General features: G+C 48.2%; 4 protein-coding genes across 4 annotated transcripts; 3 read left to right on the top strand and 1 right to left on the bottom strand.

Annotated features, from left to right (window-relative positions):
* Positions 1–421: 421 nt before the first annotated feature.
* On the top strand, positions 422–1,975 carry sdnM_0 (Transcriptional regulator sdnM; the record flags this gene model as incomplete). Its single annotated transcript, XM_014683916.1, has 2 exons — positions 422–646; positions 722–1,975. 2 exons carry the CDS (start codon positions 422–424, stop codon positions 1,973–1,975), a joined length of 1,479 nt encoding a protein of 492 aa, XP_014539402.1.
* Positions 1,976–3,389: 1,414 nt separating this feature from the next.
* Positions 3,390–4,202, top strand: G6M90_00g052070 (uncharacterized protein; the record flags this gene model as incomplete). The annotated part of the gene is made up of 1 exon (XM_014683915.1): positions 3,390–4,202. The coding sequence occupies one exon, from the start codon at positions 3,390–3,392 to the stop codon at positions 4,200–4,202; it is 813 nt and encodes a 270-aa protein (XP_014539401.1).
* A 1,089-nt stretch (positions 4,203–5,291) lies between these two features.
* Positions 5,292–16,247, top strand: lepA (Hybrid PKS-NRPS synthetase lepA; the record flags this gene model as incomplete). The annotated part of the gene is made up of 2 exons (XM_014683914.1): positions 5,292–6,962; positions 7,035–16,247. 2 exons carry the CDS (start codon positions 5,292–5,294, stop codon positions 16,245–16,247), a joined length of 10,884 nt encoding a protein of 3,627 aa, XP_014539400.1.
* A 4,456-nt stretch (positions 16,248–20,703) lies between these two features.
* Positions 20,704–21,207, bottom strand: lxr1_1 (NADP-dependent mannitol dehydrogenase; the record flags this gene model as incomplete). The annotated part of the gene is made up of 1 exon (XM_014683913.1): positions 20,704–21,207. The coding sequence occupies one exon, from the start codon at positions 21,205–21,207 to the stop codon at positions 20,704–20,706; it is 504 nt and encodes a 167-aa protein (XP_014539399.1).
* Positions 21,208–21,504: the final 297 nt, after the last annotated feature.

Genomic DNA, 21,504 nt, shown 5'->3' with positions numbered 1-21,504 from the left:
GCATTTGAGGCACGAATGTCACCTACGCGTCTCGTTGCATGCAAAGTGCAATATCAATTGATCTGCAGTGCTAACAAGTGCTGACGTTGGATTTATATGCCATCGGGCAGCCTCTCCACCAATTCGTCCGCCTTGTTCAATTTCTACATCGACCCTCCCTCCTTCTTTTCAGGATTGGAGTAAATTCAACCATCCATAAGTGATGAGTTCGAGGAGCACAGTCATAAACTTTATCCAAATCCGCTAGACGCGAGCTTCGGTCGAGCCAGACTCTCAACGTCCGTTATGTACTCGGTAATTGCGTAGCTCCAACCCGCCTTTACGTTCTAATCAAGAACATCGAACTTGTTCATCTTCTTCCGCTTCCTTGTAGCAGACGCTCTTCCTTGTAGCAGACGCTACGGTATATGTAACTACCAAAATGCTTCATCTCACAGGAAGAAGACTCCCCCGGCCCCAAATACCAACCGATACCATTGTAATGGTGGGAGACTTGGACGACAACATTGTATACCGCAACGAGGGCATCGTCACCTGTATGTTTGTTGTAGACAATGTCCTCGATTCAGAAAAGTTGAGAAGCGCCTTCGAAAGGGTCATTGAGCGGCCGGGCTGGCGCAAACTTGGGGCCAGGTTGCGGTTCAATGTAAGAAGCCCAACCTGCACCATTTTTTTTTCAAGTTTTTTTAAAGCAAATTCTTGCTTACAGTGTTTCCTGTAGACCAACGGATGTCTGGAGTACCACATTCCTGCTTTGTTTGGCCCCGACCGCCCAGCCATGAGATATTCGGTAGTTGATCACGCTGTGAAAAGATCGGAGCACTCGGTCGCGTCACGGCTGCCAGAGATGAGTAAGGACCTGGCCGTCGTGGCTGATCCCGTCCATTTTGAGAGCCTGTGGCACGATGCTGCTGGTCCTGCGAAGCTGGACGATTACTTCTATGCCGACGAACCTCTTCTAGCCCTACGTATAACCAAGTTCACTGACGCAACGACATTGGCCATATCATGGCCTCACGTATTGTTCGATATTATGGGACTGGTGGATTTCGTCAATGCGTGGACTTTGATGCTACGCCAACAACCTGATGACATTCAAGCGCCACATGAAACTACCAGCGATCCCTTGGCAGAGCTAGGCCGTCATCCGTCAGAACCGCACCTCCTCCGGCATCACCGAATGTCTTTGCTTTCCGTCTTATTTCACTGGTTGCAGTCTTGGTTTTGGTCTCTCATTTCCAAGCCGCAGCATCGCATACTCTACATCCCTGGCTGGTATATGAAATCGCTTCGAGAAAAGGCACTTGAGGGCCTAGCCACGAACAATGAAGATGAGGACAAGAACATGTTTGTGAGTGAAGGAGACACGCTATGCGCCTGGTGGGCCCATCTCTCAACCTCTCTGATGAGAAACTACCCGGGAAAGATTGTAGCGCTGGTGAATGTAATGTCCCTGAGGACCGTCTTGGCCGAGGATTTGCTACCTTGTGGTCGGCCGTTTCTCTCAAACTCTACAGGCCTAGTCTTTGCTCTGACGTCTGTGAAGGACATAGTCACCAAGCCCCTTGGCCACCTGGCTTCACAGGTGCGTCGCTCCATCATCAATCTTGGTACGCGAGAGCAGGTCGAAGCCTTTGTCGCGTTGACAAGACAGTCCTGGCAGAGACTCCCCCCCCTGTTTGGGAACCACCGAATGCACCTCGTCACCTTCTCCAATTGGTCCAAGGCGAAGCTCTTTGAAGTGGACTTTTCGTCGGCCATTGTACCGCCCGTCTCGGACAAGGGACAGCCGACTGAACAGAGCGGCCGACCGTCCTATGTGCAGAGTCATTTTTCCGGAATCAACACGTACGAATGCGTAGTGATTCTTGGGGAAAGCGCCGAGGGAGGCTATTGGATGGATTGTTGCACAAACAAATTCCGGTGGCCAAAGATTGTGGACATGCTATCAGAAGTACGGCAAGAGGTGGCATGATGAACACATTGCTAACCACAAGGTAAATTTTGCCTTTTGTGGTCGACATCTCTCACATGTCACAGCCACCGGAAACATTTTCGACTGCTCATCAATGCTACGCCACGCTTTGCTATTTGCCCAACGCCAGGCTTGGGCGTTTGACCGGCCAGCACGCCAAACTGTGCCGCCTTCCCGCGGAGGAAATTTGTCCACGGCGCACTTGTAATGGCTACGACCAGAAAACTACGTGTCCAACTATAAGTTTCGACGATGGGAAATTGTGTCGGTCCCGCGCTGTCCGGTTTCAACACTTGGGCTGACGCTGACGTGTCGCCTGCTACACCTTAGTTTCTTCCATGTGTAGCAAATGTAACACGTCAATCTTTCAAGCTCCACAACAAGAAGCCTCAAGGTTACTTGCAGCCAGAATAGAATTTGACTATACTGTTTGTGCAGCAGGAGGCTGGCTTACCAATCAAGCAGCTGTTGGGTGCATTTCTGACCACCCTCGGCAATGAAGGGGCCTCCAAGATTTCCAAGCAGTGTGTGTGGTTAGCTAGTTGTCGGTGTTGCGACTTTTGGATAAGGATCAAACAGATTCCGTGATGGAGGCGTGTGACTTTGTCGCGGTGGCGTTTCGGCGTCTTTTCTAATTCCCGGAGGCGCGATTTCCACGGCCGATGCTCGAAATGCCCTGGCCGTAGATAGGGGTTGCGGCAGCGCGGCTGATGGACTGACGGAGCTCCGGGACGCGGGAAATTAACTTTGCAGATCACATACATCTCGGATCTGGACCCGAACCACCCTGCCTGTTGCATGTAGTGTCAAAACCCATTGCACGACAACTGGTGGCTAATAACAAGGCTGGTCGGCTGCAGGTCCCGGTACTTTATTAGGCAAACCGGGAATAAAATTAGTGGCCGAGTAGAGGGAATACGAAACGTTGGCAAGCACCTGTGCCATTCACGTGTTTAGCATCGGGAACCTCGCAATTTGGTGTTTCAAGCCGGCCTTCGGTAGGGTCTTCGAAGGGACGCTACAGAGTTAAATCCATCATCATCAATACATGTAGTAATAGTGGGGTCAAGTCAACATCATCATTGTCAGCAGCGCTCTCATCGCTTCGCCTCCCCCCAGGCCAGCCTGTCGTTGGCATCGGCGGCTTGGTAGTGGGAGTTTACAGCTCTTGCATAAACACAAGTGTACTTACCGACGAGATGGACATGGGACGATCGAGTAAGCACGTCTGACCACCATCATGAGGCTTCTGCCTTGTTGGCTCCTATACGAAGAGCCTACCGACAATACAATATCAGAGAAAGGTTCCATCTCGCTCTTCCTCGCATGCTCTTGACTTCCCCCCCCCCGGTCTTCCCTCTGCCCACTATTCATAGTCAAGCAAAACCAAGCCGAAAGACAAAGCAGCTACACCATGGACAAAAATCCCGAGCTCATTCAGGACGGGAACTGGATGGGTGATGATGCACGAAACATGCCGGTGCCTGTTTTCCTTATTCATGACGGTGGCGGTACTACATTCGCCTACCATTGCCTAGATTCTCTGTGTAGGCCGACTTATGGTATTTTCAATCCCCATTTTCGCAACGGACAAACATTTGAGGGCGGCGTGTCAGGAATGGCACGTCTGTATACCGGAATCATCAGACGGACTTGCGCCCGGCCTGACTTCCCGGCCGAGCGCAACTTGGACCGAAGTGTGAATATCCTCATCGGCGGGTGGAGCATGGGCGGTCTCTTGAGTCTGGAAATTGCAAAACTGCTCACTGGCGACGGCCGAGTCAAAGTCATTGGCGTGTTGATGATGGATAGTATGTACACGGTTGATCCGCCGTCGCTTCCTCTCGACGCTCTCGATAACCTGGACCCGGGAAAATCAAAAAATATGTTTCTCAGCATACAGGCCATGAAGGAAGCAATTGGAATCATCCGTCAATGGGATCCTCCCGTTTGGACTGGTACCCAACGTGACCAGCGGCCTCGGGTTTCGTTGCTGCGAGCTCTCGACCCAATACCAACAGTCACTGGTAGGGTACATGTTGCAGATATTTATCGAGACAATCAGACTCTGGGATGGGATAACTATGAGAAGGACTTGTTCACCGAGGTCATGGATGTACAGGGCGACCACTTCGGCATGTTTTCATTTCAACACATACCCGAAATCTCGAAAGCGATTAGAAGATGCCTCGAAACGTTGGAGGTCTTGGGTCATGTAGCTCATTGAGTGGTGAATTGGATGGATAGTGACGTTTCCCTGTTTTAGACGTACTTAGATTTACACTGATGTCTTTTTATCTTGGCATCAATTGACCACATCGTGTCCGATATCCAAGGGGTGGACTCTCTTTCTGCCATTGCCGCCTGACTCCTGAGTAGATACACTGCTAAATAGCCTCGCGATAGCTTGACTCTTCAATTCAAGAATATCCAAAATGCCCAACACCTATACCGTCACTCGCTGACGAGAAGTGGTCAGAGGTTTCCAAAAGCAGCTTGGGTTGCATTACCGACTCCAGGCATGCAACTTCGGGGGGACAAAGGATGTAGCCTCGGGCTAAATTGAGGCTCAGGCCGGGTCAGCCGGAACTTGCTTCTACATAGAAAGACGCTTTCATATTGACAACAAATGGCACATCGCCAACGGCAGCACCAACCTCGCGCGTACCAAGAGCTGCCGTGTCTCCCTCTATATGTTTGAGCTGACATCGACATATAATGTCATACGACATACCGTGGGTCACCTTTCCGGGGAGATAGACGCATATCTTTCCTTTCCCTGTAAGCCAGTCTCACGTCATCCGCCAAGAAATAAATCCATCTACGAAGGCCCAGAGTCCGCGGCCGAAACAACACCCGTAACCATCAATTGATAGTACTGATACTTGTATTATGGCGGCTGGTTATAGTGATACATCGGCCGCAATGCCTGAAGAGTACGAAATTGTGGTCTTCGTCACATTGTCCGGAGATACCCGTGGCCCTCTTCAGTAAGACCCTGGTTGTTTCGTTACATATGTATAGAATTACAAGAGAAAGCTGTGACTTTGATCCGATAAGACCGAGCGAGGTGGCAAGCTGTTTTACGTTCAGGCCACTTCTTCAGGTTTAGTAACAAGTATGAGCATGCGGATAGGAGTGCCTCTATCTGTTGTACAAATTGAGGCTCACTTTGATTTCAAACTCACCATTATAAGTAGAGACAAGAATTTTAGAGCAAGTTTCGTTACTGAAGACCACCCTCTTTATATTTTCATCCAAGACAACAAGGACTAACACTCAGCATCATTCAGCTTAAACCTGACTCCGTCATATCATGTATGAGCCCGTGGCGATTGTAGGGACGGCATGCCGATTCCCTGGTGCAGCAAACTCGCCGTCTAGGCTATGGGACCTGCTGAAAGAGCCTAGAGATGTCGTCAAAGATTTCCCATTAGAAAGACTTAATATGGTAAATTTTTACAACGAAAACGGCGAAACGCACGGCCGCACAAATGTTCATCACAAATCATATTTACTGGAAGAAGATGTTCGGCACTTCGATGCTGCCTTCTTTCGTATCAACCCCAAAGAGGCGGCTGATATGGATCCTCAGCAGAGGATTCTCTTGGAGACGGTCTATGAGTCCTTCGAGTCGGCGGGGTGGTCTCTCAACCATGTTGACGGTTCGCCAACGTCGGTCCATGTTGGAGTCATGACAGACGATTATACCCTGATTTCATCCCGAGACCCGGATATGCTGGGGAGTCACGCGGCTACCGGGTTATCTCGGGCCATCTTGTCCAATCGCATATCTTACGCCTTTAATCTCCAAGGACCGTCCTTGACACTTGACACGGCTTGCTCAAGCTCACTGGTCGCCCTCCACCTTGCCATTCAAGGCCTTCACTCGGGCGAGGCTGTTCAAGCTGTGGTGGCCGGAACAAATTTGCTCATGGACACGATTTGGTACATTGCCGAGTCGTCCATGCACATGCTTTCTTCAGATTCTCACTCTTGTATGTGGGATAAAGACGCTAGTGGATATGCTCGAGGCGAGGGCTGCGCCGCCGTGGTGCTGAAGCCGCTCAGTAAGGCAATCGCCGATGGCGATAATATAGAGTGTGTTATCAGAGCAACGGGCGTCAACTCTGATGGCCGCAGTAACGGAATCACCATGCCAACTCCAACAGCACAAGCCGCCCTGATCCGAGAAACATATGGGGTAGCAGGCTTGGACCCCATCACCGATAGATGTCAGTACTTTGAGTGTCATGGCACCGGCACCCAGGCCGGTGATCCTGTTGAAGCCCAGGCAATCAGAGATGCCTTCTTCCCCAATGGGCAGCACAAGGAACATGACATTCTTTATTGTGGCTCCATCAAGACCATCATCGGTCATCTCGAAGGCTGTGCTGGATTGGCAGGACTGATCAAAGCCTCGTTGGCAATTCAAAACAAAGCGATCCCTCCCAATTTGCATTTCCATCAGCTCAATCCGCGAGTTGAACCATTCTACAATAACCTGGAAATACCCACATCGCTTTTGCCTTGGCCAGAGACACACAGCCAGCCTCGCAGAGCAAGTATCAACAGCTTCGGCTTCGGCGGGACAAACGCTCATGCTATTCTTGAGAGCTACGAGCCTTCTGATGCCGCATCTCCATCCCCCCTTTCGTCAAGTGTACACACCACTATGGTCGGGGGAAGGCTGGTTGGACCATTTGTGTTCTCGGCCAGAACTCCCAGTTCACTGCTCAAGTCGCTCAAAAAGCTACTTGGTCACCTGCGTGCAAACTCGTCCCTGGACCTTGACTCTTTGAGCAACAGTCTACATTCCAAGAGATCGGTGTTCCCGTATCGAGTTACTATCCCCTCAGCTTTGGATCGCGATGACTTGATTCAAAGGTTGGAGGACCAAGTCAACACTGTAGCAACATCGACTCTTAGCCCGCTTGGTGGTGGTACTGGCGATGAGCCGAGAATTCTTGGTGTTTTCACTGGCCAAGTAAGCCAAACCTCGCCGCCATGTGCATATTTGCAGCCCCATGATGAGCACATATTTCTAACGATTAAATAGGGTGCACAAGCGCCCCGGATGGGCTACGCACTGCTGCAACATTGCAAACTCTTTCAAGACTCAATCAGGCAGTGTGATTTGGCCCTCAAATTGATCCCAGACCCCCCCGAATGGTCTTTAGCCGAGGAACTGGCTGCTGATGCCGCAACATCACGCGCGTCGCAGGCAAAGTTCTCGCAACCGCTCTGCACAGCCGTGCAAATTGGTCTTGTTGACCTTTTACGCGCCAGCGGAATCCGCTTCTGTGCTGTTGTTGGCCATTCATCTGGTGAGATTGGAGCAGCATACGCGGCAGGCCTCCTCACCAGGAGGGATGCCATGGGAATCTCTTACTATCGAGGCCACGTGGCTCATCTCGCCCAAGGAAACGGTGGGAGATCAGGCGGCATGATGGCGGTCGCCACGTCCCTTGATGACGCCATGGCGCTATGCTCTGAGCAGCAATTCAAAGGCAGAATCACCATCGCAGCCAGTAACTCTCCTTCAAGCACAACGCTGTCTGGCGATGCAGACGCCGTCGTGGAGGCCAAGAGAGTCCTGGATGAGCGCAACATCCAAGCCCGAGTTCTTCAGGTCGACACGGCCTACCATTCACACCAGATGCTTGCATGTGTAGACGCTTATGCAGCCCATCTCAAACAACTCAATGTGCGTGTACTGACTCCTGCAAGTGATGACGACTGTCCCTGGTATTCCAGTGTAAAGACCAATACGGATATCCTCGCCAACCCTCCACAGTTTGGGCTAGAGGGCCAGTACTGGCTTGACAACATGGTGCAACCCGTCTACTTTTCGGAAGCCGTCAAGTTGGCCGTACAAGACGCATCGACAAAGTTTTCCGCTGCAATTGAAGTTGGGCCTCATCCCGCCTTGCGAGGCCCGTTGAAGCAGACCCTGACGCAGTCTATTGATTACACTCCACACTATGCTCCTTTGCTGAGTCGAGATGGAGACAGTATAGAAACATTCGCAGAGGCACTTGCAGCTCTTTGGACTATTTCCCCGTCTTCGATTGACTTTGGTGGATGGCGAAGAGCGTTTGGCCTTGTCGCCCAGCCGCAGACCATCAAAAACCTACCACCGTACTCTTGGGATCACACGCAGATTCACTGGCGAGAGTCACGCGTGGTTCAGAATTACCGTCTCGGCAAACAACTCCCCCATGACCTCCTCGGCCGCCTGTGGAATGATTCCCAGTACGAGCAGGTATGGCGCAACATCTTCCTGCTCCACGAGATGCCCTGGCTCAAGGGGCACGTCTTTCAAAACCAGGTTCTGTTCCCCGCGACTGGCTACATTAGTTTGGCTGTGGATGCCGCCAAAGCCTTTGTCAAAGGAAGAGCGATCAAACTGATCCAAGTAGAGGATTTGTTGATCACTACAGCATTAGCCATTGGCGAGAGGGACGAGGTCGAGGTCTTGTTCATCATTCGCAGTCATGTCTCGCCCCAGAACGTTGAGGCTGGCTGTGTTTTGGAGGCCGAGTTCGCATGCTACAGTTATCCTGATCAGCGCGATGCCGACAGAACTTGCCACGGCCGGTTGCGTATTCACCTCGGCGAATTCGAGTCGGCAGACTTGGCGCCGGTCTGCATCTCCGAGGTCAACCTCACCCCGTTCAACATTGACCGATTCTATGGCGCGGCTTCGGAGATGGGCTTTCAATATCAAGGTCCTTTTCGTGGACTGACTTTGCTCAACAGATGCTGGGGTCACGCCAAGGCAGGTGCCTCGTGGTCTATAGAAGATCTCAATATTGACTGCACGCTGCATCCTGCCATTCTAGACGTCGCCCTTCAAGCAGGGCTTTCAACCTTTTTATCTGCCGCTGAAAACTCCATGGCCTCCTCTTACCTTCCTGTTGGGATTAAAAGGGTTGTCGTAAATCCAAATGAAAGGTTCCGGGGTCCTAATCGCTCGACCAACGTTGACATTGAGGCATACATGGTGAGTAGAGGTATTGGGAAGCTGATGGAAATCGACATCAACCTGCGTGATCAAATGAGCCCTCATGGCGATGTGTGCGGAATTCAAATGGAGGGTGTCAGTTTCAAGGCCATATCGGACCCGCAGCCCTCAGACGATCGGAACATTCTGGCCAAGACAGTTTGGGGTCTGGATGTGGCATATGGCCTGATTCATCCGCTGGCAGATGCCGTTCCATTGGGACCACCGCTTTATACGTTGGAGAATTACGAACGGGTCGCGCTGTTTTACCTGCAGTCCTTGGCTCATTCGGTGAACAAACAGGAATTGGAGAGACTGAAGCCACAGCATCAGCAGTTGATTTACTATATCAACGCCATTATGACCAAAGTTCGCACAGGCGACCAGTCTCACTTGCGAAGAGAATGGCTTGAGGACGATTCAGCTACCATTGAAGATGTACTAAGCCGGTATCCTGGGGATGTTGACATGGCAATGCTGAAGGTGAATGGGGAAAAGTCCATCTCTTTGCTGAGAGGGGACTACGAGTCAACAAATGAAGTACTTGAGATGTCGTCAAAGTCCTCCTACCAGGATACCCAAAGCTTTGTTTTATGCATCCAGTTCATCTCTCAGCTGGTACGTCAAGTCAGTCATAAATTTCCCCGGACCAACGTTCTTGAGATATGCACTGGCACTGGCAGTGCTGCCGCCAGCGTCTTTGATGCTATTGGTGATGCGTACGAATCTTACACCTGCGCCGGTTCCTCGGAAACAGTCCTCAGCAGACTCAAGGAGTCTCTGGTTCCGACCGACTTGAACAAAATTGGCAGCTTCAGACACGTTGATTTCGAGACGGACCTGACATTCCAAGAGGACGATCTGGGGTTGTACGATGTTGTCATTGTGACCGGTTTGTTACGTGCAAGTCCAACTCTGGCACAAGTTGTCCAGAACTTGCGACGCGTCTTGCGCCCTGGGGGCTTCTTAATCTCCATGGCGCTTACAGGCGCCTCGCTTCGACCAATTGCTCTCATGGGCGGATTAGAGAACTGGTCGAGAGGTTCCAACAGTCGAGCAACAGATGGATACGCCGTCAAGACAGGCGACCTCGACAAACTGCTTCACCGATCGGGGTTCTCGGGTATTGACTGCATTTTACACGACCAGCCTGATTCGCGCATGCACGGGGTGTCCGTCTTTTCAGCCCAAGCTGTTGACGATCGCTTCGAAATCCTACGAGATCCCCTTCTTGCTATGGGTATGATCCCGCCAAACCCCGTGACAATCATCGGAGGTGAGACGAGCCGAGTCTCGAGCCTCATCAGAGGTATAGACAAGCTCCTGCGTGCTTGGGCACCAGAAATCCAGGCATATGGGCGGTTCGATGAAGTGGACATGTCTCGCATCCAACCTGCATCATCCGTCATAGTCCTCCAGGAACTTGACAGGCCGCTGTTCTCTTCTTTCCCGACAGAAAATGAGATGGAAAATCTCAAGGAAGTGCTGGGAACTTGCAAAAACACATTGTGGGTAACATCGGGCCGTTTGGTAGATGACCCATATGCAAACATTATGATCGGTATTGGGCGCTCACTCAGGCTTGAGTTGACCCATGTGAGCCTCCAATTTCTCGATTTCGACGCACAGGATGAGTGGGATGTACACGCGCTGGTGCGCCAGTTTCTTCGCCTCGTATTCTCATCATCTTCGCCTGACACGACTGAGGGGATGCTGTGGAAGGAAGAGCCAGAGGTTGTTATAAAGGATTCGCACATGATTGTGGACCGAATAGTGGTGAATGACGAATCCAACGAGATCTACAACTCTGGCCGTCGCCGGGTTGTGAAGCTCGTTGGGCCTGATGAGCCCATTGAGACTGCCCAAGATGCTGATTCACCCGAATCCCAACTTGTGTGCAGTCGTGGCATTGACATCTTGGAGGGTGATATGCCTGTCCATGTCAAGTTATCAGTTGCTTTGCACAGCGAGAGCAAGTTCCCTTGCTTTCTCTCCTATGGCCAGCTGAAATATGCACAAGAGACAGTACTGACCTTGTCAAGGAAGGATGCTTCTATTGCTTCTATTGGCAACAAGTCCATTGCCCGCTCATCCCTTGCTCAGAATTGCGATGCGACGACTCTAGTCAACCTGGCAAGCTGTTTGATTGCATCACAGATAGTTTCCCGCATGCTAAGCGACGGAACAACCCTTGTTTGCGGTGCATCTCAAGAGCTAGCCAGAGTGACATCTTCCTTGGCCGCCAGGTCCGGGCGAAAAGTGTTGTTTGTCAAAGTCACTTCAAAACAGCAAAGTGAGAGGGCAGAATGGATTTCTATTCATCCACACCAATCGACTCGTAGCATACACAAGTTGATTCCTTCTGACACAGCTGCTCTGTTCGATTTGTCTCAAACGGATACGAAAGTTGTGTTGCCATACTTGCCAGCTAGCTGCACTATACAAGGATTTGACACCAGAAGCGTCACGCAACAATCGGTCGAGGAAGCTATAGACATTTATCAGATGCAACAGGATGTCTTCCGCACAGCCTCAACACCCACCATCGTCGACATCAAGGATGTGCCGCAAAGGCGGAATGCCAACCCGGGACATCTCTCTGCCGTGACAAGATGGGACAGAGAGGCACAAATTGGTGTAACACGCCAGCCTCTTGACCCAAGCACCCTCATATCACCAAACAAAACATACTTTTTGGTGGGCATGGCAAGTGACCTCGGTCAATCTCTGACGTATTTCCTGGTTCGTGGCGGAGCGCGGTACATTGTTCTCTCCAGCCGAAATCCAAAAGAGCAGCCCTGGGTAAAGGACCTCAGAAGAGATGGCATCGACATTCGTGTGGTAAAAATGGATGTGACAGACCGCTCTCAGGTCCGCGAGACGGTCTCTTTGCTCCGTCGCACCATGCCGCAGATTGGTGGTGTCACGAATGCCGCTTTGGTGCTGGAACCTGGAGTGTTTGCAAATCTTTCGGCGGAGAGCATTGGAAAACAGCTCCAGCCCAAGGTCTCTGGCACAGCTCATCTTGATGATGAATTCAGAACCGACAAGTTGGATTTCTTCATGGCTTTTGGATCCTTGCTGACCGTGTGTGGCAACGCCGGACAGCCAATGTACCACGCAGGCAATACATTTATGATGAGCATGGTAAGGAACCGAAGGCGACGTGGTCTGGCAGCATCAATTCTCAACTTTGGGATGCTGGTAGACGTCGGATACGTGGCCCGATCAGATCGATCTGGTAGTTCCAACGTTGAGGAATGGCTCCGCTCCTTTGTTCCAACGGCGTTATCCGAGGCAGACTTTCACCATGTCATACTCCAGGGAATCGTTGAGGGCAACCCAGCCACTGGAAGTGGTGAGGTCATCATGGGCCTCGAAACATTCACTGATCGGGGACAGGCCGTAAGGCCATCATGGGTTGATTCAGCTTTCCTGTCCCATATGGTGCGCGTTTCCAAATCCATTGGAAAAGAAACAATAGACAAAGCGCCGGCTTCAACCCAGCAGTGGGAGCTGGATCTGGAAAACTCCAGTTCAGTTGACGAGGCAATTCCACCCATCACTGAGTTACTGTCAGCCAAGATTGAGTCCATGATCCACGTTTCGTTGCACTCAATCCATCCTGATGAGCCCTTGTCTCATCTAGGCATTGATTCAATCAATGCCATAGCAATTCGCAAGTGGTTCCGGGAGAAGATGGCCGTCGACATTTCTATGCTCAAGATTTTTGGTAGAGACTCGTCTTCTTCTATTATTCGAACCGTCGCCGAACAGTATCTCGACAAGAAGTCGACCCAAAACGCCGAGCCCGCAAATGTCAAGACACAGCCCACACCCCAAGGGGAGGTTCGCAGCGAATCGGCGACACTGATGCCCAAAGCAACATTAACTGGCGAGACACAGCTAAATACCTCTGCCATGAGTACTCCTACTACCAACTCTATCAAGAATGAAGCATCACCGACCTCTTACCAGCAATCAACTACAGAATCGTCCATCGTGACGCCGGAGCCTGAGCTAGAATATCTTCAATCAGAAAGTTTGTCATATGCACAGTCAGGATGGTTCTACTTGAACACAATCTCCGAGATGCCGTCATCATTCAACCTCACCGTAAAGATTAATATCAAGGGTCAGCTGAGTATTAACAGGTTCAGTCGGGCATTTGATGCAACGATGCTTCATTACGACGCGCTTCAAACATGTTTCCTGGCGAGTGCAGAAAGCTCTGAGCCTAGACAGCACGTAATTAAGAGAAAGCGGCAATCTCGGCTTACGCTATTGCATTCAACAGCTGAAACTGGAGCGGCGGACGTCAAGAAGGCATTCGAGGAAACGGCTAAACATGAGTACGATCTTTCGATAGGAGACACGCTTCACGCCACACTGATTAGTCATGGCGAGCAGTCTCATACTCTGGTTTTGGGATTCCACAATATTGCTATTGACGCATTCAGTATGGCTCATTTGATGGGTGATATTGGCCGCGCATATCAATTTGCACCTCTGAGTCCAAATCCTACGTCATATCTCGACTTTGCGCGGCAACAATTCGACGATATCCGGAGCGGACGTTTTGTTGACAGTTTTGAATACTGGAAAAAGCTTCTGAACCCTGCCCCGGAGCCTCTTCCATTGCTCCCCCTTGCAAAAGTCAAAACAAGACGTCGACAACGAGCATACGGTCATCACTACATTGAAACGGTGTTGGACGGCGATTTAGTGCAACGCATTGACAAAGTCATTCAATATCACCATGTTACTCCCATGCAATTTTACTTGTCCGCTTTACATGTACTGCTTTGCCGCCTTCTAAACGTTGACGACTTGTGCATTGGGGTTGTGTTTAACGGTCGTGACCCAACGAGTAAGTTTGGGGGCACCGTTGGGCATTTGGCCGATGTCCTACCACTTCGATCCAAAGGAGTCTTGGGCAAATCATTCTCGAGCGTATTAAAAGATACGGCCCAGACTCTGCTGGACTGCCTCGACAACGCGAATATTCCGTTTGCCGCCATTTTGGAAAAGATGCGGCCCGAGACAAGTGAAGGCAATATGCCCATGTTCCAGATTGCGTATGATTACCGAGGAGTTGAGGAGAGCAGATTGAGCCCCATGGGAGGTTGTACCTTGACCCTGGGCGAGCTCAACTATACGACTTTGTACGATATGACAGTCGATGTTCTCCACACCGCCTCTGGGGATCATGTACTCAACATGAGGTTAAGTGATGATTTCTACTCCATTGAAGCCACACAGTTCATGATGGAAACCTTTATCAATGTGCTCGAGACTATAAGTCAAGAGCCCACGGCTTCTGTCAAGGACTACAAGCTGTTCAGCAACGCTCAGATACAACAAGCCGCGACTGCTGCCCAAGGATCAGAGTTGCAGTATTCATGGCCCAATTCGCTATGTGAAAGATTTTATCAGGTCGCTACCAGCTTCCCAAAGTCGGTTGCGGTCAAGCACGGTAGCGAAACCATCACCTACTGCCAATTGAGGGCAAAGGCAGGTCTTTACGCCAGGATTTTGATCGAAGCGAACATTACCAAGGGATCTCGGGTTGCTGTTCACTGTGAACCAAGCATTGAGTTTTACGCCGTCATGTTGGCAGTTTTCCATGTTGGGGCTGTCTTCGTTCCCCTTGATGTCAGCTTACCTGCTGCAAGACGTCAAACCATATTGAGGGCATGTAACCCGGACGTCCTCGTCTTTCACAGAGCAACCGCTGCGAGCGCAATCGCAGAGACTGCAGACCACGTCATAAAGTCATTCGATATCACGAAACTCGCCCGGGATCGCCAACAGGATTCTCCTATTCCCAAGCGTGTCCCTTGCGAGGCAGAATCCGATAGCTGTATTCTATTCACAAGTGGTTCGACCGGCGCACCCAAGGGCATTAGGCTCCATCAAAGAGCCTTGATGATGTATGCAGAGTTTGCGAGCAGAACCCACGGCTTTGGACAGATTACGGTTTTGCAACAAACATCATTTGGCTTTGACTTGTCTCTGGCTCAAATTTACAGCGCCTTCACCAACGGAGGGATGCTCGTGGTTGCGCCCGTCGAAGCTCGAGGGGATCCGGATATGCTTTCAAGGCTCATGGTGGATGAGAAGATTGAGTACACAATGTGCACCCCTTCCGAGTATGGCTTGCTTCTTACATATGCCGACGCTGCCCTACGACAATGCCACTCTTGGCGCTTTGCAGGAACAGCCGGAGAGGCTCTCCCCCAGCTCGTGGTTGATGGCATACGAGGTTTGAAATTGCCCAATCTGACCCTGACCGACTGCTATGGTCCTACCGAGGCTTTCATTGTGACATGTCGAGATATACCGGTGAGGGCTGCTGCTACCTACGATAAGAGCGAGGATCAGAACGGATGCGTCGGCCACGCCCTTCCAAACACATCGATTTACATCACCAGTGAGCAGGATGGGAGCTTGCTGCCTCAAGGCATGGCGGGCGAAATATGCATCGGCGGCGCAGGGGTCGCCAATGGCTATCTCAGCCCTGAGATGAGTGATGCCAAGTTCGTCAAGAACCCATTTGCCACTGCTAAGCAAGTAGACGCAAGATTTAGCACCATGTACAAGTCTGGTGATCGGGGAATTCTCCATCCAGACGGGTCAGTCATCTTTCTTGGGAGGACTCGGGGCGGCAATGCAGTCGTCAAATTGCGAGGTCTGCGCGTTGACCTTGGAGAAGTCGCTGGCGCAGTCTTGGAGGCCGCACCAAACGACTTGATCAACGCAGCCGTGACTGTTCGGGGCGATGCGCAACTCCTCGTCTGCCACGTCGTCTTTAGACACGGCAAGACTTTGAGCAACGAGCAGCTTACTCAACTTGTCCGCACGATGACGCTGCCACGCTACATGATTCCATCGGCCATTGTGCCCCTGGAGCGTTTGCCAATGACACCGAATGGAAAACTGGATACGGCAGCTCTAGAGGCCTTGCCGCTCCCTCTACTCTCGAGACAAGAACAAGGTGAAGCCGACATGACGGAAACGGAGGCTATTCTTCGCAACCTGTGGATTAATGTTATTGGCGAAGTGGCAGAGTCCGCCGACATTGGCCCAAGCTCTAGTTTCTTCTTGATAGGAGGAAATTCTTTGCATCTAGTTAACTTGCAGTATGCTATCAGGGCCAGGATAGGTGTCAAGGTGCATTTAAGAATTTTAGAGCAGGCGGTAGATTTGAGAGCTATGGCGAATATAGTTAACAAGACAAGCCGGGTTCGTTTTGCGGCCATATAATCAGGCGGGTTTTGAATTTACTTTATATTTTTCTCTTTCTATTCACATAAGAAATTTATTAGATTGTTCTGTCTGAATTTTCTTTCCTTTTTAACATGGACGGTTTGGTGAGTTTGCTGTTAATGAGAAAATGCAGGTGTATAGGCTGAAGTGCTCACCGGCGCATGGAGAGAGACTATACCCACTGTAGGTGGTGCAAATAAAAGCCCTACGGGGAGAAGGTTCGTTCCTGGCTGTGCTGCCAAATGACATTATGGCGTGTACGCTCTGGAAGGGGGATAATAGCATGATACTTAGTCTAAGGATCAGGTTAATGCTTAAAATGGCCCTTTATATTACAGGTAAGTTATAATACAAGGCAAGCCTAGTAAATATTACTAGAACTAATAAGTAAAGGCAGGAGTATAGTATTTAAATAACTTAAAAAGTATAACTTAAAAAGTATATATATATAGGTTAATAAGGCCTTATTTATATATACTAAAAATTTATATTAGGAAAAAGTAATAATAATATTATTTTTATTTAAATAGAGTAGCTATTAGGGCTTAATTAGCTATTATAGGAAATAATATTAAATTATAATAAAAAAATAAAAAAAAGGCTAGTTAATCACCAGGACCTACTAGTAACACAATTAATAGCTATACCTAGCTAATTTAATAGTAATATATAATTTAAAAAATAGTATATATATTATAATACATTAAATCTATTAGCTTAAAAGGTGATTTATAACTTTATACGCCAGTAAAAGCTTATAACTCTACGCGTTAAAAATATATATAATAATAATAATAACTTATAACCACGTGAGTTATACCCTAAAAAACTTAAAGTAATCTAATATAATATAAATTAATAAAGTTTACGCTTAACTTTTATAAAGCCTATTATCTTCCCTATAATTACCCTGTTTTGCTTTTATACACCTAATTTAAATAAATTGCTCTATAAAGCAGTTACTTATAGGTCTCCGGCTTTATATCGCTCCCTGAAGTATTACAGCTTCTTACTAATATCAGACTTAGTCGGTAATTAATAACTATAACTATAACTAGTACTAAAAAAGGTAATAAGCTTAATATAAGTAAATTACTTATTATAACTTTAAGAATTAAAGTTAATAAGCCTAAAAAAGTAATAAAAAAGCTATTATTATAAAGAATATTAATAAGAAAAGAAATATATTATTAAAAGCTAAAAATATTAAAAAAGTAAAAAAACTTAATAAAATAACTAAAAAAATAAGAAAAAAAAAAGATAAAAGGGAAAATTAAGAAGAATATTATAAAGCTAGTTAATAAAAAGTAGCTTTATATTATAGTTTTCCCTCTTATTACAAAGGGATAGGAAATAATATAATATTAAAAAGACTACTACTAATAAAGTTAAAATAAAAAGTTATTTACCTAGACTAGCTAAAACTATAATAATAAAGGTAAAAATAAGGTTATAGTAAATATAAGGGACTATTAGCTTATTAATATAGTACTATAATAAAAGATAATATAATCTAAAGGAAATACTATAATATAAGAGAAGTTATTTTTAGGTAAGTTTTTTATATCTAAAAAAAGCGTATTTATAAGTAATATAATCTAAGCAGTAAAGCTTTAAAGCTAAATATATACTATCTATTAGGGGTACTTAACGTTAAAGTAACAGCAGTATAGTAGGGAATCCTGGCTGTAAATTACACATAGTAAAGTAGTAATAATAAACTTAGTTGCGGACATGGTAAGAAATACTCTAGATAGCCGCACTGCCCCAGATCAGCAGCCAAGGAGACAGTCGACCATCGGGGTGTGGGGGGCTTACAGGTGCGGCCTCCGCGTTTCGATTAGCAAGATCAGCTTTTGAAGAGGTTTCGCGACGAGAAGAAGTGGAAGCAATCGTAAGGGCATTACCCAAGCTGCGTCGACGGGGGCCCCAGCCACGACAGAATACTATAGCGTAGCGGCGTTTCGAGTACAGGAGGTCTCTGGATAACATCATGCTACTGTCGAAAGCGTGGGAGAGAGATCTGGTAGGCAACAAAGTACCCGAAGAGATGACCGCTGCACAAGCGAGGCTGCGGAAGCTGAGTAGGAAGGAAGACCGTTGGAGACGCAGGCAAATCCATCAACTTCCTTGCGGGGTCGGGCTGGGTAACAAAAAAAGACCAAGTAGAGGACAAGAAACTATAACTAACAAGAGACGAAGGCTTTAACGGGAAGAAACTTTTAGTATTAAGGTACGTCCAGAAAAGCCTTTCGTACCTTAAAGTATATATATATAGCCTTTGGCTGAACAAAGATATTTACCGTGCTACTTTTACTTTATTAAGTCCCTCTAGTCCTTTTCCTTCCTTTTCAGTTTACGTGCCTCGCTCCTGCCAGAAGCTGGAAGCCGTTACCTGAAGTGGTAACCCCATTTCGGGCGTGGCATGTGTTAGTTGAGCGTGTCCTCAAAATACTTGAGCCTTTTGAACTAACCCAAATCTCAAGCTTTCCACGGTGTGGTCCCTGTCCGCTATAATATTGTAAAAGTCTAAGCGAGTGTATTAATAAATAGCTAAGAGACTACTATAAGAATCTAAAGCTGAAGAAAGAGAAGAACTAGAAAATAAGAGCTCGAAGAACTCTTAAGCTCCTGATAGGGGCGAGAGCGCAGCCGAGCTATTCTTGGGCCTAGTCCGATATAAATGTTACCTCCCGTACTAGCAGTTGTCAATTGCCCCCCGACTTGTTTGTTGCTCTAGTGTTAAAGTCGCAAGAGTTTTATAGGCACTCTAAGAACTTTTGATGTGGGCTGCACACTCTCTAAAGTCATCCAGAGTATTATCTTTGCAAGTTGTGTCGTCCTTACAGAGAGAATACTTAGATTGAAGTATTTCACCACACTCTTCATAAGTAAGTGTGGCTGGTCTTGCTGTACACTCGTCCACCTCCTTCAGAGCATTGTCTCTGCAAGTCTTGTCCTTGCAGGCGTAAAACTTAGTGAAAGTTTTATTAATACACTCAATTTGCTCAGGTGTGGCTGATGGCGTTGGCTTTGGTGGTGCAGGCTTGTTGTTCTCAGAAGTGCCCTGCCCGCCCTCTGACTTGGCGGATTGGAGCTCCTTTTCTATCTCCTTCCACGATACCATCTTCCCATCTTTGCCACCAACTATCCTGTTACCGTAGCACAATAGCTCCCCATCAAATTTTTTAAGTTGTTTAACTTCGCACTCTTCTGGTTCGTTTCCCCCACGCGGACTCTGTTTAATATAGGATGGTAGTGGAGTTCTTTTGCAGTCGTAGTCCCAGATTTGATTTTCGTAGAGCTTTGAAGTGACAACTTCTTCCCTGGGGCAAAAATGTCTATCATCAGTAAGGAAGATATTCCGATAGGCACAATTACGCGCGCAAATGTATTCTTTATCGTTAATTTGGATGCCGCGAACTTCGCCGCCGAGCATTGCGTTGACCCCCGCGGCGGTACTTAGCAAGAATAAAGAGAACATAGTAGTAGAGAACATAGTAGCGTGATAACTTGAAGTAAATCGATAGTAATATGCGAACTTGAATAGGTTATATAGATTGAAAGAGTGCAGGTTTATTCTTTTAGTTTTCCTGAGGAGAAGCTGCTAATCCTTCAATCCCGGGGACACTAATAGGGCTATATATAAGAAAAAATAGGCACTAAGGGAAAGATTTAGCCGACTATCAAGTATAAGTAATAACTATAACCCGCCCCTCTTTAATGACTCAGGACCGGCCAATCCGATAACGCTAGATATATTAATATTGGGGATTAGTCTGGGTCGTTTTTATGCAGCCTATAATAGTGGCGTGACTATCTAGTATTCTCTAATATTATAGCCTGTTATGCAAGAGGCTTTAGTATATACGTAAAATTAACGTTTTATACTAGCAAGGCTTTATTTAAAGCGCATAAATATCTGCTTATATCAAAGATTAGCATAAATATTATATACCCACCTCTTACTTAAAGCGCATAAATATCTGCTGATAATAAAGCTTTGCATAAATATTATATACCCACCTCTTGACTCGTTAGTAAGTCCCCCCCTGTTGCTGTGCTCGGTATCTTATCGTTGGGGGCTCGCTCTATAACCACGATGGCCCTCTGACATCACTGCAGGATGAATGGGCTCTTAGCCCCAATTTGACTCGAGAATATGCCTCCAGCTACCGGACACAATACCCTCCATCGAGGAGAATATCCGCCCCAGTGGTGTAAGAGCTAGCATCGCTGACGAGGTAAACAAAGGCACCCTTCAATTGGCTCCTTGGGATCCGCTCAGCGCCCCATGGGAATCATGCTGTTCCAAACATCGAGGATATTATTTCCAATGCCTCCTGCCAGGCCTGTATCAATGTACCCTGGTGAGATACTATTGACCCTTGCAAACCCCCGCCACTCGTTGGCCAGAGTTTTGGCCAGGTGTATACAGCCTGCCTTGGCGACACTATAGCTTCCAAATTCGATGGGCGATGCTGGCATTAATCACAAAGGAGCCATGACCCTGCTTTCGAAAGTGGGGCCCAATGACTTGCGCACAGTAGGCCGTGCCGTTGAGGTTAAGGTTGATGATTCTGTCCCAGTCTTGTTTGGAAGCATCAAGCATGGTGCTGTGATGGACAGCTCCGGCATTTGCAAAGAAAGCGTCAACTTTGCCAAAGTCCCATATGACATGACGGATAAGCTGCTCGACACTGGCATAGTCGGATATATCGCAGCGGCATACTTTAGCTTCAACGTCGTGGTTGGTTACAAGGTTGGCGATGTTGGCATCGGCTTCTTCCTTTCGCGACGTGTAAGTCATGGCGATATTGGCGCCCATTTCTGCACAGCCTCGGGCCGCCTCAATACCGATACCCTGAGGACCAGAGGCGCCGGTGACAACGACTACCTTGCCTTTTAGACTAAGAAGGTCAAGAAAACGGTGGGCGGCGGGAACATTGAGAGGCATGATGGCTGCTTACTTGCTCTTGCTTCCAAGGATGGGCATCCCAAGCGTTATAAGGCTGGATGATGCAAGTATAGATGTATTCGCATCAGGCGGGGTGAATTGATATAAAGACCGTGGGCGGATTTAGGAAATATCAATTCCTTCCTGCGTAAATCCTGCGCGCTCGGCCCCATAGCCGGTAACGTGATAATAGCGTCTGGTTCAAGCTTCAAACGGTGACAAGTGACGGCGGGCCGTTAAGTCCGAAGGGACTGGACCAGACTAATTCATGGCACTGGGGCCATGGCGCTTCCGCCA

The sequence above is a fragment of the Metarhizium brunneum genome, chromosome 2 (genome assembly GCF_013426205.1).
Source record: "Metarhizium brunneum chromosome 2, complete sequence".
Lineage (NCBI taxonomy): Eukaryota > Fungi > Ascomycota > Sordariomycetes > Hypocreales > Clavicipitaceae > Metarhizium > Metarhizium brunneum.
Note: the sequence above shows the minus strand (reverse complement) of the source record. Positions and strands in the feature narration are given on the sequence as shown.